This window comes from Carcharhinus amblyrhynchos, chromosome 2 (genome assembly GCF_965287045.1).
Source record: "Carcharhinus amblyrhynchos chromosome 2, sCarAmb.v2.hapA, whole genome shotgun sequence".
NCBI classification, from domain to species: Eukaryota; Metazoa; Chordata; class Chondrichthyes; order Carcharhiniformes; family Carcharhinidae; genus Carcharhinus; species Carcharhinus amblyrhynchos.
In genome coordinates this window covers 73,978,286-74,003,817 of record NC_137325.1, presented here as the reverse complement: position 1 = coordinate 74,003,817, position 25,532 = coordinate 73,978,286, and the positions used below count along the sequence as shown (strand labels likewise).

Here is a 25,532-nt window from a genome sequence, read left to right as displayed (position 1 = left end):
GACCTTATAGAGGTCTATAAAATAATGAGGGGGATAGACAAGGTAGATAGTCAATATCTTTTCCCAAAGGTTGGGGAGTCTAAAACTAGAGGGCGTAGATTTAAGGTGAGAGGGGAGAGATACACCAAGATTGGGGGAAAGGCAAATTGTGCGGAGGGTGTGGAGAGTCTGCAGAAGGATCTAGATAGGCCGGGCGAATGGGCCAGGAAATGGCAAATGGAATTTAATGTTGGCAAGTGTGAGGTGGTCCACTTTGGTAGGAAGAATGGTAGGAAGGACTATTACTTACGTGGCGAAAAACTGCAGCAGGCGACGGTGCAGAGGGACCTCGGGGTCCTTGTGCATGAGTCGCAAAAACCCAGCTTGCAGGTGCAGCAGGTGGTCAGGAAGGCGAATGGGATGCTGGCCTTCATAGCGAGGGGGATTGAATATAAAAGTAGGGAGGTCTTGCTGCAGCTGTATAGGGCATTGGTGAGGCCGCAGCTGGAGTACTGTGTGCAGTTTTGGGCGCCGCACCTGCGCAAGGATATTTTGGCCCTGGAGGGAGTGCAGAGGAGGTTTACTAGGCTGATACCGGAGTTGAGGGGATTGAGCTATGAGGAGAGGCTGAATAAACTAGGCTTGTACTCGTTAGAGTTTAGAAGAATGAGGGGAGATCTCATTGAGACGTATAAGATGATGAATGGGATGGATAGGATAGAGGTGGAGAGACTCTTCCCGCTCAAAAAAGACAGTAGGACTAGGGGGCACAGCCTCAAGATAAAGGGGAGGCGGTTTAGAACGGAGTTGAGGAGGAACTTCTTCACTCAAAGGGTGGTGAATCTCTGGAATTCTCTGCCCGTTGAAGTGGTGGAGGCTGCCTCGCTAAATATTTTTAAGAAGCGGGTTGATGGGTTCTTGATAAGAGAGGGGATTAAGGGTTATGGGGAGAGGGCAGGAAAGTGGAACTGAGCCACAACAGATCAGCCATGATCTTATTGAATGGCGGGGCAGGCTCGAAGGGCTAGATGGCCTACTCCTGCTCCTATTTCTTATGTTCTTATTCACACAGAGGGTGGTGAATGTCTGGAACAAGCTGCCAGAAGTAGTAGTAGAGGTGGGTACAATTTTATCTTTTAAAAAGCATTTAGATTTTTACATAGATACAATGGGTATAGAGGGATATGGGCCAAGTGCAGGCAATTGGGGTTAGCTTAGGGGTTTTTTAAAAAAAAGGCAGCATAGACAAGTTGGGCCGAAGAGCCTGTTTCTATGCTGTAAACCTCTATGACTCTAAACATCCAAGCCATAATATTATTCATTTGGAAAGGCCAAAAATATGCTAATATTCATTACACTTTTATTAATTCTTATGGACTTCTCAAGGTACCTTGCTGCTTTATCTCAGTTTTATAAATAATGTTCATGTTTATTTTGGGTAATATACAGTAATACTATTTGGATTATTACTTGCCAGGGCCAGAGTTGGTGATGAAGAAGCTTCGCTGATCCTCATTTCTCAGTTTTACTGTGTCAGTGATCTCATTTATATCAGTTATGTAATATTCACCATCTTCTTCTATTTCTTCCTCATTACTTTCTTCCTCAGGAGTGTAGGCTTCATCAAAGATTTCAGGTGCTGCATCAGTTGTTGGAACCCCAACAGCAGCTATACTTTCATCTAGAACCAATGATAATTGAAGGACACATTTTGTGTATGATTTTAATAATGTGAAAGGATTTTACAACTTTTAAAAATGAAGCATTGATAAGATCCTGATTTTGTAAAACATAATGATTTTCACTATTTTTAAACATCCGGTTCACAAAGCAGAAGAGGAAAATTATCTTCAGGATTGCAGCTGAAATACACTTACAAGTGTGTATACAAGTAGCCAAAGGTTCCTTTTCAAAAAAAAAATTGTAAATGGTGAAGAAGATGGCAAGCAAAAACAAACATACCTTTCAGTTTGCATTCTTTCCCATCTCCTTCCATTTCTGGTGAGCATAAATCACATCTATAGGAGCCAAATGTATTATAGCAAGACATCGATGGAATGCATATATTAGCTTCACATTCGTCAACATCATCTTGACAATTGATACCTGAGGGAAAAAATATTAATAATATAAAACTTACACATTGCTATGGAATTCTAACCCCTAAAATACAACACTTTGAACACTTAAATATCGGCAATAACTGGTCTGGACTAATCATGGTTGCTTTAAAATAAAACACCAGAAAAAGAGGGAAATGAGAATACTAGTCCAAACTGTTTTATGCTTCTGGGTTTGTGTTGTGGGAACAGTACTGTTAGGAAGGATATTCTTGGCTTTTGACCCAGTGGTAATGAAGGAATAACAGCGATACAGTTCCAAGTCAGGAGGATGTATAACAAAGAACAACACAGCACGGGAAACAGGCCCTTCGGCCCAACGAGCCCGCGCCACCTTCCCATTGTCTCAGTGACCTATTCATGATTTTAGTCTACGCCTAATGTGCGAGGATCAGGGAGGTCCAATATAGGGACAATTTGTTACCCAATCAATCAGCCTAAAAGCGCATCTTTGGGATGTGGGAGGAAACCGAAGCACCCGGAGGAAACCCACGCAACCACGGGGAGAACGCGCAAACTCCCACAGACACAGGCCCAAATCCATGTGTCCGCACAGCAACAGAGATAGTCTCTGAGCTGTCATGTTGCCCTCGAGATGGTCCAGTTTAAGCACACTAACGACATGAAGCAATAGGCAACTCCCGAAGCAACATCCAAGAGCAGCCCACTACAACCTGCCGCATGCATGCCCCTTGCTGGTCAACAAGGTGGACTTAAATGCCTGTGGAGACAAAAAATTCATTATTAAACAGGCAAAGACTGTAACATCCCTGAGGCAAAACGGAATCCCAAGCCTACAATGTTTAGTAAGGCCTGCTATATCCCCCTATATGTAGACCGCTCATGTGGCTGTCTAAGTGACTCTTAAACAACCCTAGCGTGCCTGCTTCCACCACCTTACTCGGCAGTGCATTCCACACCCCCACTACCCTTTGCGTGAAAAACTGCCCTCTAATATTTGTCTTATACCTAGCCCCCCTCACCCTAAGCCCGTGCCCCCTCGTTCTATCCATTTCTAATAGCGGAAAAAGCTTACCACCATTTACTCTACCTATCCCCTTCATAATCTTATAAACCTCTATTAGATCCCCCCTCAGCCGACGTCTCTCAAGGGAAAATAGCCCAAGTTCGTTCAATCTTTCCTCGTAAGACAGCCCTTCCATACCAGGCAGCATCCTGGTAAATCTCCTCTGCACTCTCTCCAGGATCTCTACATCCTTCCGGTAGTACGGCGACCAGAACTGGACGCAGTACTCCAAGTGAGGCCTAACCAACGTTCTATACAACTGCAACATCAGACTCCTACTCTTATATTCTATACCCCTTCCTATGAAGGCTAACATACCATACGCTTTCCTCAACACATTCTGCACCTGCACTGACACCTTCAGGGACTTGTGCACTTGCACCCTCAGGTCTCTCTGCGTATCTATACTCCGGATAGTTCTACCTTTTATCGTATAACTCCCCTCCACATTATTCCGGCCAAAGTGCATCACCTCGCATTTCTCTGGATTAAATTCCATTTGCCATCTATCTGCCCAATCTACCAGCCTGTCTATGTCCTGTTGCATTGCCAGGCACTGCTCCTCAGTACCCGCCAATCCAACCATCTTAGTGTCATCAGCAAATTTGCTGATCACACCACCTACCCCCTCTTCCAAGTCATTAATATATACCACAAATAGAAGAGGTCCTAGTACCGAGCCCTGCGGCACACCACTGGTGACAGACCTCCAACTGGAAAAGGAGCCTTCCACTACTACCCGCTGTCTCCTCCTCCCAAGCCAGTTCTCCACCCATCTACATACCTGGTCTTGTATCCCATGAGCCTTCACCTTTTCTATCAGCCTACCATGAGGGACCTTGTCAAACGCCTTACTGAAATCCATATAGACGACATCAACGGCTTGTCCTTCGTCAACCGTTTTTGTCACCTCTTCAAAAAATTCCACTAGATTCGTAAGGCACGACCTCCCTGTAACGAAGCCATGCTGCGTATCCCTGATCAGATTGCAGCGCTCCAGATGTTCATACATCCTATCCTTGAGGATCCTCTCCATTAGCTTGCCTATAACTGAAGTCAAGCTCATCGGCCTATAATTCCCTGGGTTATCCCTCTGACCCTTTTTAAACAACGGTACTACATTTGCAATCCGCCAATCCTCTGGGACCTCACCTGTGTCCAAAGAAGAGACAAAGATTTGCGTCAGAGGCCCAGCAATTTCATCCCTCACCTCCCTTAGCAGCCTGGGATAGATGCCATCAGGCCCCGGAGATTTATCCGTCTTTATACTGTCTAAAAGTCCCAACACCTCTTCCCTCGTGATGACTATTTCCCTCAACGGATCCTCAAACTCCTCAAGCACAGCACCAGACATCAGGCCCCTCTCCTGCGTGAATACCGATGCAAAGTATTCATTCAAGATCTCCCCCATTCCCCCAGGCTCCAAGCATAGTTCCCCTCCTCTGTCCCTGAGAGGACCAATCTTCCCTCTAACCATCCTTTTGTTTCTAACATAGGAGTAAAATGCCTTAGGATTTTCCTTAATCCTACCCGCCAAAGCCATTTCGTGGCCCCTTTTTGCCTTTCTGATGCCCCTTTTAAGTTCTCTCCTACATTCTCTGTATTCTTCTAACGCTATCTCTGTCCTCAAATGCCTAGATCTAATGTACGCCTCCCTCTTCCTCCTGACCAGGTCCTCAATATCCCTAGTTACCCACGGCTCTCTAATCCTACCCTTCCCATCCTTCCTCTTGACCGGCACATGTCTTTCCTGCAAAGATTTTAGTTTTCCCTTGAGAGACTCCCACATACCCAGCGTCGACCTGCCATCAAACAGCTTACCCCAGTCCGTATCTTTAAGATCCTGCCTAATCCGGGTGTATCTAGCCCTCCCCCAGTTTAACACCCTCCCCTTAGGACAGGCTTCATCTTTATCCATTAATATCTTAAACCAGACAGAGTTGTGGTCACTGTTAGCCACATGCTCTCCTACTTCAACGTCAACCACCTGCCCAGGCTCATTCCCCAGAACCAAGTCCAGTATAGCCCCCTCTCTGGTCGGGCTATCCACATACTGCTCCAGGGATCCTTCCATTACACACTGTACAAATTCCTCCCCGTCAGCACCCTCTGATCTCGGCACCTTCCAATCTACCCCGGGGAGATTAAAATCTCCCACTACCACCACCCTATTCTTCCTGCACTTATCTAGAATGTCCCTGCTTATCCCTTCTTCCACAGCCCTCGGGCTGTTGGGCGGTCTGTAGTACACACCCAACATAGTAACATCTCCCTTCCTATTCCTCAACTCCACCCAAAGCGACTCGATTCCTATATCCTCTATACCTCCCTCCCTCTGCACTGCTATGATGCAATCCTTAACTAACAACGCCACTCCCCCACCTCTCAGCGACCCACCCCTATCATGCCTAAAGCACTTATACCCAGGAACATTCAACTGCCAGTCCTGCCCTTCCTTTAACCAAGTCTCTGTCACCGCCACCACTTCCAACCTCCTTTCGAACATTAATGCCTTCAGTTCATCTGTTTTGCCAGTCACACTCCTAGCATTGAAACACATGCACCGAAGACCCTCAGAAACAATCCGATCCTTCTTCCTACCCTCCGGGCTTACCCTATCCCCAATCCCAGTTCCGTCCACCTCCCCACCCCCCCTCCATATTAGTTTAAACCCTGCCGAAACACTCCAGCTAACCTTCCAGCTAAGATATGCATGCCCTTCCCAGTTAACTGTACCCCATCCCTCTTGTATATTTGCCCCTCTTTCATGAAGACTTCCCAGTGGTCTACGAATCTAAAACCCTCTGCCCTACACCAATCCTTCAACCACGCATTTAGTTGGAGTATCTCATTGTTTCTAGCCCTGCTAGCCCCAGGCACCGGCAGCAGCCCAGAGAACGCCACCCTGGAGGCCCTACATTTCAGCCTAGCCCCCAACTCCCTGAACTGCCTACGTATGTCCCCCCTGCACTTTGTTCCTACATCCTTCTCTCCTACGTGCACTATCACATCAGACTCAGTCCCTCCACCCTTCAAAATTCCCTCTACCCTTTCTGAAACATCCTGTACCCCTGATCCAGGGAGGCAGACTACCATCCTGGAGTCCCGCTTTTGCCCACAGAACCGCCTGTCAATCCCTTTGACTTTCCCATCCCCCACCACTATCTCACACCCTGCACTCTTCCCTTCCTCCGAGGTATTCTGATCTCCCTCCCTTGCCTTCTCTACCCCAGCTGTCACCCCACCCTTGATATTCCGGGGTAATTCCTCCGGGGCGGTTCTAGTGCCATGACTCCTTTTCTTTTCGCTCTTCCTAACTGTAACCCATCCATCTCTCCTCCTAGGTCCTGGTATCTGCTCAGTGTTACTGTCCCTATCCATTATTTCCTCATTTTCCCTAACTAAAAACATATCCTCCAGCCTCAGTTCCAGCTGCCTCACCCGGGCCCTTAATCGCTGCACCTCTAGACATTTCCCGCATATGTGGGCTTTCGGGAGATGTGCTGTCTCCAGAAATGTCCACATATGACAATGAACACAGTGAACACGTGTAACCCTAGACCCTGCCATTATGTTTGCCCCCTTTTAAAGGTGTCCTATTAATTCCTGTTACCGAGCCTGCGCTCGCCCAAGCCCAGTGAGCTTAAGCCCTTTTACCTCTCACTCTGCTTCCCGCCTCACTCTGCTGCCCGCTCCCGACGCTGCCCGCTATCTACCTTGGCCTTCTTTTTATACTCCCGCGCTCCCTTCCCAGCAGCCCCCGCGCCTATCTCCCGCTACGGAGCGCCAAAATAAACAAAAACCCTCCCGAACTAGTAGTAAGTCAAAATGCAACTTGAGAGGAAACTTGCAGGGTAATATCTCATTAATCTGCTGCCCTTGTCCTTCTAGGTGGTAGAGGTTATGTGTTTGGAAGGTGCCATCGAAGGAGCTTTGGTGAGTTCCTGCAGTGCGTCTTGGAGATAAGAAACACTGTTACCAATGTGATTCAGTGGTAGAGGAAGTGAATGTTTAAGGTAGTGGCTGGCGTTCCAATCAAACAGGCTGCTTCGTTGGTGGATAATGTCCAGCTTTCTGAATGCTGTTGGAACTGCATTCATCAATGCAAGTGTATTCCATCACATGCCTGTCTTGGTCCTTGAAGATGGTGGACATGCCTTGGGGAGTCAGGAGGTGAGTTACTCATCACCAAATTCTCAGCCTCTGACCTGCTCTTAAAGCCACAGTAGTTACATGGCTAGTCCAGTTCAGTTTCTGGTCAATGGTAACTCCTTGGATCTTGTTAGCAGAGGATTCCAAAATGGTAGCAGCATTGAATGACAAGGAGAGATGGTTAGGTTCTATCTTGCTGGAGATGGTCATTGCCTGTTACTTGTGTGGCGTGATGTTACTTGTCACTTGTCAGCCCATGCCTGTACATTGTCCAGGTCTTGCTGCATGTGATCACAGACTGCTTCAGTATCTGAGAACTCATAAATGTTATTGAACATTGAGCAATCATCAGTAAACATCCCCATTTCTGACCGTATGCCACTGAAGAAGGAGCTGAAGGTGGCTGGGCCTATGACACTGAAACCACAGAGTTGCTTCAGGGTTGAGATCATTGACTTCTAACAACTTTTGTGCTCGGTATGACTCTAACCAGTGGGCTGGTTAGCAGTTTTGCTAACCAGCTACCCATCGGTGATGGTGCTACTGAGCCATTCTTGATGAAGGACGTTGAAGTCCCCCACCCAGATATATTCTCTGCCCTCAGTGCTCTTCCAACATGGAAGATCACTGACTCATCATTTAAGGAGTGGAGAGGAGGGGGTGGGGGAGAGGCGATAGGTGGTAATCAGATGGAGGTTTCTTGCCCATGTCTGACATATTGCTGTGAAGACTTTTCAGGATCCGGCGTCAATGTTGAGGACTCCAGGTCAACTCCCTCTCCTTGTGTACCACTGTCACTACCTCAGTGGGTTTGTCTTGTCAGTAGGCTGGATAAAGCAGGAATGGTGATGGCAGTGTCCGGAATAGTGTTTATGGTATGATTCTGTAATTATATGTCAGCTGTTGCTAGAATAACTTTGGCACAACTCTCTAAGTTTTGGCACAAGTCCTCAGACATTGGTGAGGAGGACTTTGCAGGGTTGACAGGATTGAGTTTGCCATTGTTGTTTACGCTGCCTAGGTTGATGTCGGGTGGTCTGTCCAGTTTATTCCTTTTTGACTTTGTAGAGGTTTGATAGAACTGAGTAGCTTCCTCGGCCATTTCAGAGTTCACCACACTGCTGTGGGTCTGAAGTCACATGTAGGCCAGACCATTGGGGATGGCAGATTTCCTTCCCTAAAGGGCATTACTGAACCAGATTGGTCTTAAAAACAATCAACATTAGTTTTGTTGGTCACTATTAGACTAAATTTTAATTCCAAAATTTATTAATTCAATTCAAATTCCACCAGCTGCCTTTGGATTCATAGTCCAGTGACATTACCACTATGTCACCTGCACTGCCGCAGCCTTTGCTTCAAGTGCCTTGTTAATGTGTCAATGAACTGGTCTGCTGTGAGCTTGGTCAATGGAAAAATGTAGGAAAGGTCAAGAAAGATGCAGGAAAGAATATCGTTTTTCATATAGTCTTTTAAGAGAGATCAAATGAAGTAAACATAAGAACATAAGAAATAGGAGCAGGAGTAGGCCATCTGGCCCTTTGAGCCTGCCCCGCCATTCAATAAGATCATGGCTGATCTGTCGTGGCTCAGTTCCACATTCCCGCCCTCTCCCCATAACCCTTAATCCCCTCTCTTATCAAAAACCCATCAACCCGCTTCTTAAAAATATTTAGCGAGGTAGCCTCCACCACTTCAACGGGCAGAGAATTCCAGAGATTCACCACCCTTTGAGTGAAGAAGTTCTTTCTCAACTCCGTTCTAAACCGCCCCCCCTTTATCTTGAGGCTGTGCCCCCTAGTCCTACTGTCCTTTCTGAGCGGGAAGAGTCTCTCCACCTCTATCCTATCCATCCCATTCATCATCTTATACATCTCAATGAGATCTCCCCTCATTCTTCTAAACGAGCCTCTCCTCGTAGCTCAACCCCCTCAACTCCGGCATCAGCCTAGTAAACCTCCTCTGCACTCCCTCCAAGGCCAAAATATCCTTGCGTAAGTACAGCGCCCAAAACTGCACACAGTACTCCAGCTGCCCTATATAGCTGCAGCAAGACCTCCCTACTTTTATATTCAATCCCCCTCGCTATGAAGGCCAGCATCCCATTAGCCTTCCTGACCACCTGCTGCACCTGCAAGCTGGGTTTTTGCGACTCATGCACAAGGACCCCGAGGTCCCTCTGCACCGTCGCCTGCTGCAGTTTTTCTCCACGTGATCACACAATGATCACACAACCTATTATTATTAATTTGCAAATGTTTGGCTGGCCTATTGATTGACTCTGAAAGCAATATGGGTGATCAAAATTAGGAACTGGTACAGCAGAAAAGCTAGCCAATCTTCTTGCTTTCTCTATATGAAATAAGTAATTACCGAAAAATTTATTCAACATGGAAATATGTTGTTTCACAGTTCATTGAACTTTTTTCTAATCAAATACAGTAAATAAAATGAAAACAAGAAATGCAAATGTTGGTTTTGTGGTTATAACACTTCATATAAATTATTTACCTTGAAAACCTTCTTGACATTTACATGAATAACTATTGATTTCATCGACACAACTGCCAAAGCCACATGGATTGGATTTGCAGTCATCAACATTCACTTCACAGTAACTTCCTTCATAACCACGGGTGCACGAACAGAGATACTCTCCACTTCCTGGAGGAAAATTTATGTTTGTAACACAGGAACCCCCATTCAAGCAGTTGCATGAGTTTACAGTGACCTATTCAGAAAATAGAGGGAATATTATATTTCACAAGATAAAAGTGTGGTGTTGCATGTGGGAGGTCAAGGTCACATACAGTTCTCATGTTATCTGGGTTAGAGGGCAGGATATACTTTAGCCAGAGTGTACAGATGCATTTTATATTAATTTTATTATAAATTCCTATGTCCATATTCTTAATGGGAACTGCCTAAATAAAAACTCTAATGTTCCCCATTGTATGTCATGGAGCTGGAGCATTCTCACAGCTTGTAAAATTTCAAAAGAGGAATAAATATTTACAACATAAAACACTGACTGGAAATGCATGCAAATGTTATTATTTTAATATTTTGCCATCAATCTCTGACTGCATTTCAAAAGGAATGATGAGGTGAGAAAGTGAAAAGATGGAAGCAGTTTGAAAAAATGATTTTTTTTCAAGAAATTGATCTGGTTAGTGACGGTTCCGAGGTGCTTAAACCTACTGACGGCTGCTAACAAAAGCTGATTTTACTCTTATTTTAACCTTAACCTTCTGCTTATTTGAATAACATTTAAATTCCAAGACATAACTACTGGAGAAACTGCCAGCTGAGCAAATATATAGACAAAAATTCATTTGCCGCACAGGATCAGATTCCTTTGTTTTCTTTACCAAGTAACTGTTATTATACAAAACAACCATTTAGGTATGTGTGGAATAATGAAATTGTCACCTGTCAGTGTAGACTTATATCTTCTGAATACTTAAGACATTGGGTGTGAGTAGTAGGTGCTTTTTTCAAACATTGTTAATAATTAGTCAGTTGCTGCTGCTTTAAATGTTGTAGAAGAATTCAAATCACATTGATATAAGAACAGATCTGGCAAAAAAGTTGTTTGGATTCAAAATCAAATTAGGACCAGGTTTGAACGTAGAATATGTTCCAGAAACATTAAGGCCATTTCCTTCCTGCGTTTCAATAGTAACTTGTGGTTTGTGTCTCTGGCCATTCTATGATTTCCTCCATCAGCTTTGTAACAACTTGCAGGATTACTTTGTTATCAGAAATAGACTTTATATTAATGATTGACAAAACTATTATAAAGCAATTGTTAGTGATTGGAATCTGATAATTTCTGTGAACAGGAACAGGACTTAACATGATTAGATGTGGTTAAATTGTTCAGATTAATGCAGGTTTAAGCTTTTTTTTATTTTAGCTAATGTTTACTGCCAACAATCAAATATTTTTATATTCCATGCTATTTAAAATGCTGGGAGTGTATTAGATAAACTGCTTGTGGATCGAAACTGTGCTGCATGAGAAATGCATGAACATTCAAATGTAATTAACATCTCTATAAATCTAGAAAATAATCTGTAAAAACACAAACTGGTTAATATTGTTGTTAAAATAACAAATAAAATAATTTCATATGAACAGGTGAAGATATTGTAACTAATGTGCCATGCTGTAATTGATAAACGAGCCCATCTGGCAGTAAAGCAGCCACTTTGCAAAACTTAAATGATTCAATTTAATTCAAGAAATTTGGAATGCTGCAAATTCCAAATGCTAATTATTAAGAAGCAAAATTTGACTAACTTGCAAAACCATATTCTCTCTATTCGTTTATATTCTTGGACCATGTGCCAACTGCATTCAGGAAGGCAAGAAACTAACTCTTTGCCAAGCTTTTACCATTCCCTAAAGCTATGAACTGTTCAGGAATAATTCTCCCCTGATTTTCGCATCACCCAATACTCATGTTGCTAAAATAGAGAGTTCAACAGTGTGAGGATTTCAAATTCTAATTGTTAGTGATAGAACTTGTGAATAATTTTATTATTAGTTCTAGTACTCTTCCTCCTGCTTAAATAGCTCGGGTATCTCATTCTGTTCAACATTTCTGTTAAACCAATGCATTCTTAAAACTAGATTAACTACATCCAAAATGTACATTTTATTAATATAAACATTGAGTCCCATAGTTAGGCCATAATGACTAAAGTTTAAAAAACATGTAATTATTTAATTCAAAGAACACATAGAACAATTTTAGTGAAGTTCTGTCAAAATATTGATAAAAAAAACTTATTGCTACTCCAAAAAAAGTTTGATTGATTGATATTTTTCAGCATTTGACTTCAATTCTTCAAAATGAACACATAACAATATTGTATTACATAGTGTCAATGTCTACTTTTGCTTCCAAAACAGGGCTTTATTGATGGTTTTTCCTGTTATATTTGATCTTGGAACTGATTCAGAGTGTCAGAATTTGGAACATATTCCTTTTCTCAACACTGATAAAACAGCATAAAACTCATTCCTCCCAGGGAAAGGGCAACTTTTTCACAGTGGAAAATGGTAATTTTTCCATCCCATAAACAAACACTGCAAAAAGCCTTACACTTTTCTACATAATGTCCATTACCTCTACTGACACATTGGTCCTAGCATTGCAGTCATCTGTTACAGAAAAAGTGAACATCTGCGATTCCTTTAAAGAAACCTTCCAGATGAGAAGTCCTGCAGGAGAAAGGCTGGCATCCTTGGGCCCAGTATCTATGTTGAAAACAACAGCAGATCCTTCTGGGTCTGAAGCCAAAAACTGGTAGACAAAATTTTCACCAGTAAAAGTCTGAAGCCTTCCTTGTGAAGCTTGAAATATTGGCGGTTGATTATCTGTAAAAATAGTTGATCATTTTACTTTATACGGAAACAAATTACAGAACAATCAACAGTTGATACAAGACAGATTTTAACCCTGAGGCAATGGAGCTGAAAGGATCACACAGCTGTGAGTGTGGTCCATTTCTAGGGCCAGGTCACATTATTTCTATGTCTTCTTGTTCTCTACATGTCCTGAATAGGAATCCTACTACAGCTTATTGCAGAGTTTCCTAAACTTTTCAAGCCGTGGAACACTTGATAACCTCCCAAGAATATCAGGGAACCTCAAGTATTCTCAATGTTGACTCTCCTTATTTAATCACAAAATAGGTGCAAAAACAGAAATCAAATGCAAACAAGTTTTTTCTAATTGTATCTATGCATATATTTATCTGATAATAATCAAAATTTTTCTGATTAAAAATGTATAAATCTTACCCTTAGCCATTTTTAATGGGAGATATGTTGGAAAGCTGATTCAGACATACGTACCTTTCTTTCCCTCTCACACTCACACTTGTGTGTCTCTCTCTCACACATTCACCTCTCTCACTCACCCCCTTCTCTTCCAAACAGACACACTTTCTCACACCCATCCTCACCCCTCTCTTTCACACACACCCTCACCTGCACGCACTTTCATGATCACACACACAGTCACCTCTCTCTGAGGTCTGAAATCCCTCCCTCAGTCCTTTCCTAGAGGTTCATTGTTGGCCACGGGCTTTTCTGCTCAGCAACAGTGAGATGTCAATAAATCAAACGGGCCAATCAGAGCAAGGTCTCTCGGAGCACTGGATACTGAAAGGCTTTTGAAACTTTGTGTGTTTGAACCAGCGTTTGCTGGTAATGTAGCGGCTGCCAGCTTTGCAAACTTCCTGGAAACCCTTCATGGACTTCAGTCATAGAACCTTTCTTACTGGCTCCAGCTTGGCACAATATTGGTCAGCAAGCAGAAACTTACACCAAAATCTTGCTGCCATTCACACTGGCAGGATTTTTCTATCCTGCGGAATGTGCACCCCACTGTGGGTTTCTCAGCAGTGAGGGGTACGATCAGTGGGAAACCTCATTGACAATGGCGTGACCATAAGATCCAGCCACCAGCGAGCAGCTCACAACATCTCACTGCCGTGAAACACACGGCAGAGAGGGAGAAAAATCCCACCCTTAGACTACAGTGGTAACTGGGTACAGTGGAGTAGAACAATCATAGTAGGATGGAATTAATGCTTCGTATAATATTTATTGGGATGCATTTTTCTCAGAACAGTGCCAGCACTGTTGGCCTTAACAATGGGGATGATTTTCTGACCTCGCTGTGCCTGGTGCAGATTGTGTTGATCCTGGAAAATAACGTGTGGGTCTGAACATTAGTTCCATGCCCAGCACTAAATGTTTTGTTATCGTTCCAGCCTCTTTCTATTGGAGCAAACTGATCATGCCCAGAAAGGGCACGAGGCAGAGTAGTATGAGATTGACTTGATTTCCAACTCATTAGCCAGTTTGGAACGTGACTGTCCCCCCCACTCCCAGAATGCTCCTACCTCTCTGGCAGGATGTTGCACGGGTGAGAATCAGTACTTGATTCCATTAACAGGGACTAAGCATTATGGCCATGCTGGGGGCTTCAAAACTACTGAAACTCTGGGTGGTTGGGGGGATGATTGGACAGTATCCATCAGGCAGTGCCAACATGGCACAATGGCAGTACCAGGTGTGCCTGAGTGGGGACTATGACAATGAGGGGGGAGGGGGGTTTGTTGTGCAGGGATGAAACATGAAGGGGGGGGGTCATGTCAGGGGTCTGGAAAGGGGACCCATTGGGAGGGCCCCAATGCCACTGACCCCCAGTGTCGGAAAGAAATTGGGGGAACATGCTGCCAATTGCAGGGGGGGCTTGCCTTAATATCCTTGGAAGGGAAAGGAGGATGACAGACTCCCTTGTGAAACAACATCTGTGCACACTGCAGCTGAGCTCACTGTTCTGTTTAGGCCCCACCACACAGTACTGACCTGCAACTCACCATTCCCCCAAAAAGTTCAATTGCAGAGTGGAGTGCACCTGACCGACTGGTGTGGATTGCTCTGGCATTCTCGGTATTATGACATTTAGCTTTTTGGGGGGAGAATCCCACCCAAAATTTTTTACAGCAAAAGATGGCCCCATGTCTTGCCTTTTCACCAATGAATAAATAATCAAGATGGGATTTTCCTATTACAGTGCTCTGAATGGATGTTGGAAATCCATATAAGGAAATTAAAAACTTCTACTCCCACTATTATATGAAAATTCACGTGATGTTACCATTTTTGTTGATGTTGGAATTCCTCTAATGAAGAGTAAAAATAATTTAGTGCATGTTCAGTTTAGGAAATCTGGTTGGCATGGATTAGTTGGGCCAAAGGGCCTGTTTCTCTGCTGTATTTCTCTATGACTCTATAGATTGAATTGTTACAGGAAGTAATATTAAATCTGATATCTGGCATCACGTAACCATAGTCGAACACTGGTAAATTTAGATTCTGTTATATCTCAGTAGCCAGAAATGATGCAACATGAAGTAACTTACTTTCATTAACAGACCACTCAAATTTGGATGTTTCTGGTCTGCACAAAAGGCAAGTGCTCGTTGGATTTGGATCCCCTGCGCCATAACAGATCCCATCAATATTGCATGTTTGCTCCTGGAAAAAACAGTAGTACAATCGAAATGCAAACTTATACAGCATATTCAGATACATACCTTAAAGGATGCGGCTAAGATATTTTTGTACAGTGAGCCAATCCGAATAGCCCAAGAGTGACAAATCTACAAAGATGTTGGGTTCAGAAACTGTCTGCCGTATCTACAAACCGCTTATAAAGTGTTGTGGCTCACAGTTGTGATAAACATAGTGGTCAATTCCTTATGCAACACATCCAACAATGTGCATACTATTTACTCACTTTGGCAAAATATCCCATGACACCTTTACCTAACAAAAATCTATTACCTAACAAAAGTCAACTGACATCGCCTGCACAACTTATTTGAGCCACGAGCTGTGTGTGAAATAAATGTTTACTGAACTCAATCCTAAAATACCTAGCTCTAATTTTTCAGATTATATCCTTGTGTTTTGGGTTCTCCCCCAGAAGGTGTTGTTTCTTTGTATGCTTGCTATCATCCTTTCACTGGGTCAAAAACCTACGTGCTGATACAATTCTGATAGCCAGGTCATTCAAGATAAAACCCTAATTTTGTGCATTTTATGAAATCTTAATGACAGAGTTCTACATCATACACCTCCAACTTCGACAACCTCAGTTTCACAGCACAGATGTTTCCTCAGTTAACGACCACCACCTTAATAGCATTAAATACTCAATTAATACACAATCAACACTGAGAACTGTGATGCTTGCCTTGCCTGTGTTGATTATATTGATGGCATGATGGGCCATGAAGGATATTCAGATTTTTTTTACATTAAAAAAAACTATTGCAAACAATTAAGAATAAATTAATGCAGTGTTGATAATTTTGTTGTAGCATGAATTACATTCAATTTGCATATTTTAACAGCGGGATATTTTAATATTTTAAATCTGTACTTGCCACAGTTCCCCTCTGGGTGGTGACCTAAGTTGGTAGTTCTGAATTATTCAGAGGTGTTGTCAAAACTTGTTGTCTTTGTACTAAGAGTGCTGAAATTCAACATACATCAAACTGATTGTCTGATCATTCCATTCTGATCTGTACTCATGATTAAGTGGCGAACTAGGATAGCAAAAGAACATCAGCATCCATTTATCTACATATAGGGCAGAATTCTGCCATTTCACCTGTGGTGGTAGAAGCAGAAACTCTAGTGGGAGACAAAAAAATCAAAAATGTGCCAGTGTAAAATTATGTCGCAATTCTCCCAGTGGCGGGTTAATGGTGGGTTGGTCTTGCCACTGACTGATGGCAGGAATGCCATTTTCATTCATTTGCATCTCATGAATGCTCATTATTACAGTTGCCCATCAGAATTAATAGCCTCAGGTCAAAGTTTGAAAAGCTGCTCAGTGGAAGGCAGGAATGCAATCTTGGAATGTGAACAGGACACAGCTAAATCAAATCTGCCATCCCAAGAATGAAGGGAAGTCATGGGTTAACAGCTCAGCCTTCAAAACCATTAATCCAACAAAATCATCTCCAAATTCCGTGACCTAGTGCTCGGCTCCTCCCTCTGCGACTGGATCCCCGATTCTCTAATCCATAGACTGCAATCAGTAAGGATAAGTAACAACACCTCCTCCATGATTATCCTCAACAGCAGTGCCCTGCAAGGCGATGTCCTCAGCCCCTTTCTATACTCCCTATGTACCTACGACTGTGTGGCCAAATTCCCCTCCAACACCATTTTCAAGTTTGTTGATGACCCCACTGTTGTGGGTCAGATCTCAAATGCCGACAAGATGGAGTACAGGAAAGAGATAGAGAATCTGGTGAAATGCTGCAACGACAATAATCTCTCCCTCAATGGCAGTAAAACAAAGGAGATAATAGTCGACTTCTGGAAGCATAGTGGAGGACATGCCTGATTACAGCAATGGTGAAGAAGTGGAAATGGTCGAAAGCTTGAAGCTTCCCAGTACTCAGATCACCAATGTATCCTGGTTTCTCCACCCTGATGCCATAGTTAAGAAAGCTCACCATACCTCTACTTTCTCAGAAGGCTAAGGAAATTTGGCATGTCCACTATGACTCTCATCAATCTTCACAGAAGTATCATAGAAAGGGTACCAGGATAAGATAGTGCAAGGAAAAATGCAATCTAAGCTGACAAAGTTTAGCTGCCCCACCTCTGCCACACATCTCCGATTTACACCGTTACACATTTAGCAACCTTTTCAGAAGGAAGGCGAAAGTGATAATAGATCCAGTGGTCTTGGCAATTTTTCTCAGAATCTTCATTTGATGCAGGAGGCAAAAGAGGGAAAGGTTCCAGCAGGAGGCACTGCATGGGGGACATGGCCAAGGAGAACATAAGAACATAAGAAATAGGAGCAGGAGTAGGCCATCTAGCCCCTCGAGCCTGCCCCGCCATTCAATAAGATCATGGCTGATCTGTCGTGGCTCAGTTCCACTTGCCCGCCCTCTCCCCATAACCCTTAATCCCCTTGCCTATCAAAAACCTATCAACCTGCGTCTTAAAAATATTTAGCGAGGCAGCCTCCACCACTTCAACGGGCAGAGAATTCCAGAGATTCACCACCCTTTGAGTGAAGAAGTTCCTCCTCAACTCCGTTCTAAACCGCCGTCCCTTTATCTTGAGGCTGTGCCCTCTAGTCCTACTGTCCTTTCTGAGCGGCAAGAGCCTCTCCACCTCTATCCTATCCATCCCATTCAACATCTTATACGTCTCAATGAGATCTCCCCTCATTCTTCTAAACTCTAACGAGTACAAGCCTAGTTTATTCAGCCTCTCCTCATAGTTCAACCCCCTCAACTCCGGAATCAGCCTAGTAAACCTCCTCTGCACTCCCTCCAAGGCCAAAATATCCTTGCGTAAGTGCAGCGACCAAAACTGCACACAGCACTCTAGCTGCGGCCTCACCAGTGCCCTATACAGCTGCAGCAAGACCTCCCTACTTTTATATTCAATCCCCCTTGCTATGAAGGAGGGCCTGAGCATCAATAGAAGACGGAGGGAATCCAGACAACACAGATAACTTGCCACACCATGGATGTATTGTCCACAAGACTTCTACCTACACATAAATGAGCTGCAGTGCAGGGCAATTCTGCGATTGCCCAGTTATATTGTTTGCAACATGTCCAAATGCTCTAAGAAGACATGGCTTCCCCTTGCCAGTGATCATGAAGATGACAGCAGCACTCAATTTATTTGCCTCTGGGTCTTTCAAGAGATCAGCTGGGGACCTGTGTGGCATATCTCAGTCGGCAACACATTGCTGTATTAAGAAGGTGACAATGTCCTTTACAGGAGAGCCCATCATTATGCAGACTTTGCTCTGAACATTGCCAGCTCAGAATTAAATGTATTAGCCACGCTTAGAGCCAGCCCAAGTAATCATAATGAGACAAACTAGCAACATGATTGTCAAAAGCCATTACAGCAGATGGCCAGATATATATCTTTATTGATGGCCTCATTATGAATGCTTGGCTGAATTCCAAGTTTAGCTTCTGGTAGTATGGGGACATGGCGGGAGTGGGGGGGAGATATGGAGGGTATTGGGGCTAGAACATACAATGGAATGAAGGCTTGAGGGCCTGACGGTCACAACTACAACTAAAAAGGAGATAGACCTTATAGTCTGCTATCCTCACAATTTGTCCACCTCTAATGCTGCCTTGGGCCTACCTCCGGAGGTCACGAGCCCATCTCCTCTGCTTGCCCTGCCTCACCAGAACAAAAATATTTAAGCTGGGGTCTCCTTAAATGAGAGGGAATTTCAGAGTTAGAACTTGCCTGATTCAAGCTTCCTCTTCATGAACTCCCCTTCGTGAAAATTTGACACCACTTCTATCAGTCTTCATCTGTCCTAAGTGACACTGTTAACTCTTGGAGCCTTTCTTCCTTAATTACAGACCACCAACTTGGAATTGCCCTGCACTGCAGCTCATTAATGTGTAGGCAGGAGTCTTGTGGACAAGGTACCTCACAAGAGGTTATTGCAGAAGGTCAGGGGACATGGAGTTGGGGGTAGGGTGTTAGCGTGGATAGAGGACTGGTTGTCAAATAGGAGGCAGAGAGTGGGGGTCAATGGGTGCTATTCGGATTGGAGGTTGGTGACTAGTGGAGTGCCCCAGGGGTCGGTGCTGGGGCCTCAGCCATTTACCATTTATATAGGTGATCTGGAGGAGGGAACCGAGTGTATGGTGTCGAAATTTGCTGATGACACCAAGATTGGGGGAACAGCAAATTGCGCGGAGGGTGTGGAGACTCTGCAGAAGGATCTAGATAGGCTGGACGAATGGGCCAGGAACTGGCAAATGGAATTTAATGTTGGCAAGTGCAAGGTGGTCCACTTTGGCAGGAATAATGGTAGGAAGGATTATTACTTATGTGGAGAAAAACTGCAGCAGGCGACAGTGCAGAGGGACCTTGGAGTCCTTGTGCATGAGTCGCAAAAACCCAGCTTGCAGGTGCAGCAGGTGGTCAGGAAGGCAAATGGGATGCTGGCCTTCATAGCAAGGGGGATTGAATATAAAAGTAGGGAGGTCTTGCTGCGGCTGTATAGGGCATTGGTGAGACCGCAGCTGGAGTACTGTGTGCAGTTTTGGGCGCCGTACTTACGCAAGGATATTTTGGCCTTGGAGGGAGTGCAGAGGAGGTTTACTAGGCTGATGCCGGAGTTGAGGGGGTTGAGCTATGAGGAGAGGCTGAATAAACTAGGCTTGTACTCGTTAGAGTTTAGAAGAATGAGGGGAGATCTCATTGAGACGTATATGATGATGAATGGGATGGATAGGATAGAGGTGGAGAGGCTCTTCCCGCTCAGAAAGGACAGTAGGACTAGGGGGCACAGCCTCAAGATAAAGGAGGGGCGGTTTAGAACAGAGTTGAGGAGGAACTTCTTCACTCAAAGGGTGGTGAATCTCTGGAATTCTCTGCCCGTTGAAGTGGTGGAGGCTGCCTCGCTAAATATTTTTAAGACGAGTGTTGATGGGTTTTTGATAAGAGAGGGGATTAAGGGTTATGGGGAGAGGGCGGGAATGTGGAACTGAGCCATGACAGATCAGCCATGATCTTATTGAATGGCGGGGCAGGCTCGAAGGGCCAGATGGCCTACTCCTGCTCCTATTTCTTATGTTCTTGTGGACAATAGATCCATGGTGTGGCAAGTTATCTGTGTTGTCTGGATCTCCTCTGTCTTCTATTGATGCTCAGGCCCTCCTTGGCCATGTCCCCCATGCAGTGCCTCCCTCTTTTGCCTCCTGCATCAAATGAAGATTCTGAGAAAAATTGCTGAGCTAGATACACCACTTCAAGTATATTTACATAACTTTCATGCTTTTAGAACAAATACCAGGAAATGTTTCTTTACCCAGGGAATTTGGAATGATTGATTAGACAGGTGATAAAGGCCTAACAGCTACAATTGTAAAGACCTGCTGCTTTCAGAATCAGTCTTTATTACTCATTGATGGTGTAAAAAAGTTTGGAAAAAAAATTAAAAATCATACAGATGGTGCCACCTTCCCATATTGAACCTGCTGATGTATTCAATCATGGTCCTGATGACAGGCCTGTTTTTATGGGCCTTGTGTTGCCTCATTTTAGCTTTTGTAAAATACTACTTTTTCTCATAACTGATGCCCAAAATATGCAGCAGACGATGAAAAATTGCAGTTGATTATGTTGTTAACTACTGGTTTCAAAATGACAGATGGGACTCCAGTGTTATATTATCGGACACTGGCGCAATGATGTCAGGTTGCTAACCCAACATCATCATGCCAAATATTTGTCAGTGCTGTGATGGGATGGGGTCAGTGCACACAATTTGGGAATGTAAAATCCAGCCAACAATTTCCGGTCTTACCTTTAAAGTACAGAGTCCGTTAGAGTTTGGCTCACAAGTTTGACAAGCTCCGTCAAATAATGTTAAGAACTGAGAGTTGCTGTATGTGTAGCCATCATTAGAAATCTGTCAGAGAAAACAAAGTCCAATCACATTTTTGTTGACACAAGACATTTATATTCCCACTATATAAACTAATTTATTTGACACTATTGCCTGCTTTATACATCGTTTGTGTCCACACATTATGGTTCATGACTTCAAAGGATTTTGTGGAAAATATTCTGAGCAAGCTCTGGCAATAACAAAAGCTTCACGGGATCCTGGCAGCGATCTACTCCTTTAATGGCCTTGTCTCAGTATCCACAAACATGGTTATTAACATATTATTGGGGCAGGTGATTGTGCACTCGCAGCACAACAGAGTACCCACTCAGAAGAGAAGTGTCTTAGCATTTCTTCAAATTTCTTAGAACTGACACGAACAGGTGGAAACCCAACAGCTCTGTGTTCTGCTCTAAATCCCAACGCCTCCAGCAGAAAGGCTGTTCTGGCTCCCTACATCCAGAAAGTTGTAGTTGGAATCATTAGTTGCCACAGTGCAATTTAAAAGCAAATGACTGAAAAAAGGAGCCGCAAGAATTCCGCAGCAGCCATCTTAAAAACTTGTTTGTGTCCAATTTTAAAAATAATCGTCATAGAAATCATAGAAACCCTACAGTACAAAAAGAGGCCATTTAGCCCATTGAGTCTGCACTGAATATAATCCCACCCAGGCCCTAACCCCATATCCCCACATACTTTACTCACTAATCCCTCTAACCTATGCATCTCAGGACACTAAGACGCAATTTTAGCATGGCCGATCAACCTAACCCGCACATCTTTGGACTGTGGTAGGAAACCGGAGCACCCAGGAGAAACACACAAAGACGCAGGGAGAATGTGCAAACTCCACACAGACAGTAACCCAAGCCAAGAATCAAACCTAGGTTCCTGGAGCTGTGAAGCAGCAGTGCTAACCACTGTGCTACCGTGCCATCTACTGTACAGTACTGTCCGAAAGTTCATATGACATGACATGCTAGTACTGGGCGTGACAGTAATTACTGTCATTATGTAAGCAAATTCAGTAGCTATTTTCTGGGTTGGATAAATAAAACTCGTGGCCATCCCCTACCAACCTGAAAAAAACAGGCAGTCAGGAGCTGAAAACAGGGAAAGCCACCCCACTGGTCTGCCATCCTCACTGAGGCCCAAGGCTGACTTGACACTTTATTCAAGCAGACCTGGGACAGGTGTAAGGCTGCTTCACCATGACAATCATTAATGACAGTGGGTTCTGAGGTTATGTTGCTCTCGAAAGCTGTTCTCACTCAGAATCACCGACGTACTGAGGCACTGTTGTAGAAAAGCGGTCTGGGCTTCATGGAGAAAGGAATTCCTTCTTTTTCAGGATAACAGAGCATGCTTGCTCCCCAGCCATATTTCCTGCTAACATCACCCAGCCAACTGATCCTGGCTGCCCTGGTCCCTGTGACTCAAAAATCGAGTGCCAAATCATTGGCGACTCTTTCCCCAAAGCAAATATGATAATGGGTCTTTCACTAAATATAAATTCTGCTTCCAACCAGCTCCAACAGCACAACACTTCTCCCCACTGATTGAGATCAATAGCGAGATCCTGGAAAATATTTTTCATCTGCAAAGAAAAAACCAGTAAAACTTGGAAATGAAGAGTAGGGGTGAAGTTTGTCCTAACTGGTCTTGTATACCTTAAAATGGAAGTCCAGTGCTACCAATGCCATTATCACTGATTTTTACTGGGATTTTAAAATTTCAATTGTTTTTTTCCCTTCTGGGGTCTTGGGAGCTTCCTCTCGATGAAGGTAAACATAGGGACCTATTTTACCATATTGACTCTAAGTGCTGGACTTGAAACTGGGAGTGTTTCAGAACTACCCCACCCCCCCGCCCCATCCCTCCCCACTGATCACAGGCAGAGTGGCAGCGGACCCCCCCCACCCCCAAAATGATCTCAAGCAGAGTGGCAGCAGACCCATTTTCCCTCCCACCCACCCACCCACCCACCAGCAATCCCAAGTAGAGAGCTGTCGGACCCACCTCCCCTCCTCCAATGATCTCAAGCTGAGAGCTGTTGGACACTCAGCACTTACTTCCTCACTAATCCTTGCTGATGGAGCACCTGAAATGGACTTATAGGGAACATATCTGTTTTGCGCCGGTTCCAGATGAATGAATGCGGTGGTCAAGAAGGAAGTGACGGTAAAATTGTGCGTGGAGCGCATTAAATCAATTTGAATGCATGCAAATTCATTTAAATGGCCATTGCACTTGTTTGTAGCATGGTCCTGATCGCGTCCATTTTCAGGCCTCGGTAAAAGGGGGACTGCCTTGGATTGTGCTGTTCTCCTCACGCCCAACTTTACCAAGTTTGCACACTTGGAAAATGGGCGCAACGCAATGGTAAAATCGGGTCTATAGTCAATGAAATTTTTCATTGCCCCCAGTATCTCAACTCAGCGTTTAGTCAACTGAGATAAAGAGTATTTGAATACGAAGATCTCAACTTGAGACTAAGGGTCATGATTAACCAGGCAGCAGTGATCAACATGCTCCTTATTCTTTGGAGACTTGGTCAATCTATAGCAGACACCTCAAAGCACTGGAGAAACACTATGCAAGATTCTCCAAATCTGGTGACAAGGGCCCAGCATTAAGGGACTGATAATTTAAAACCAGCTCCACAGGGCAGGACATATTATTCCTATGCCCGACACCAGACTCCTGCAGTAACTGCTCTGTTTGAATTTCCGTCGTGGCAGGAGAATCCCAGAAGGGCAAAGGAAGGGCTTTAAGGATGCCCTCACAGCATCGATGATGAGGTGAGAAATCTCTGCTGACTCATAAGAGCACCTGGCTTACGATTGACAAAAGATGGAGAAGATTTGTTTTGGAAGGCACTGAACTCACCAGGAGATTTCGCTGAGGTGCAGCCTCTTTGATAGTGATCGTGTCTCACAATTTGCTCCTCAGTGAAGCCGAGGTCAGGTAAAGTGTTTCCTGAAGGCCTGCTGAGAGAAAGGCCTCCTGCAAAGCACGCATCCCACCCCCCCACAACCTCACTCTATATTCTCTGCTTCCTCTTGTCTTCATTGCTCCTCTTTGTACTCCACAACAAAGGCAGGCCTACTTGAACATGTATGACTGCAATAAAGCTGTTTTCAAAGGCAGAGAAAAACAATCCAGCACCAACTAAAATTTATCAGAAGTTTGAATTCAATTGTTGAAGGCAGATAATAGGCAGAAATAAAATGCAGTTAACCAACAGCCTAAAGGGACAAAACAGTAACTAATCTGTACAGTGATGATAGGCTCTTTAAGTAATGGTGCTGTAGGGTCACTGCTACCTGCTAGCACAATGATTTGCTGAGTAAGTTTGTCACATGCTAATTTAGCCACTGGGGTAGTTCAATTCCACAAAAGAATCCCACGACAAGCACAGGACCCTTACTTAAATATTATAATGAACATTAGCTTCCAACATGTTATCTGGGCGCACTTGGAGAAGTCCAATTCAATTCAGTGGCAGCACACCTCCAGCACAGAATGAGTCTGTATAATCCTGTAAATTGGGAGTAGTTCGACTGAAATTTATTGATTCGACGAAAACAGGAGAGATTACCTATTACACTACAGGGAAGAATTTTCACCTTTCTAGGGAGGCAAGTATAGAGAGGGACTGGCACTTGCCCACACTCAAGTCACTTTCCTGAAGATGGCTCGGGGCATAGAATTATTTGCCTACAAGCAGTAGGTAGCCAATTCAAGTAAAATAAAAGCCAATTGTCAGAATTGACTGGAATTTTTCAGTCAGTGAGCAGGCTCCCCACCTGATTGCAAATTGGCCAGCTGTTTGGCCATCTCCTGATGGCAGCATGGGGGAAACAGTGATGCATATGCCTTTGAAGCTCTTGCTGCATTCATCTGTGGCCAGGAGTCATCCTGTGGGGGAACTTTCCTCTATAATGGTGGCCTGACGGCTGTGGGCACTTTTTTAGTTATAAAATATAGAAGTTGCTGAGAGGGCACCCAGAGATGGAGGCATCTTCTCTCTCCTTTATCTAAAAAGGCAGTGCCTTCTGAGCTGGAGGACCCTCTACTGGCCCTCCAGCTTTGAGTCCCCAGCCGCTGTCATTAACTAGATGGTGAGTGGATACAGGCCAATTATTGGCCAATTCAGAGAAAATCATGCTGGGTATTTTTTTCTCTACACATTGCAGTTCTGTAAACATATCTGACCCCAAGATCAGGATCCTGACCTGGAACCCAA

At 44.1% G+C, this 25,532-nt stretch overlaps 1 protein-coding gene across 1 annotated transcript in view; it reads right to left on the bottom strand.

Annotated features, from left to right (window-relative positions):
• Positions 1–25,532, bottom strand: part of vwde (von Willebrand factor D and EGF domains) — a 247,121-nt gene that overhangs the window by 67,712 nt on the left and 153,877 nt on the right. Inside the window, exons 15-20 of the mRNA XM_080216599.1 lie at positions 21,200–21,304; positions 15,228–15,342; positions 12,416–12,666; positions 9,790–10,009; positions 1,942–2,085; positions 1,454–1,660 (exon numbers count right to left, since the gene is read on the bottom strand). Of these exons, the coding sequence (XP_080072725.1) occupies positions 1,454–1,660; positions 1,942–2,085; positions 9,790–10,009; positions 12,416–12,666; positions 15,228–15,342; positions 21,200–21,304 (1,042 nt within the window). The remainder of the gene's footprint in view (positions 1–1,453; positions 1,661–1,941; positions 2,086–9,789; positions 10,010–12,415; positions 12,667–15,227; positions 15,343–21,199; positions 21,305–25,532) is intronic.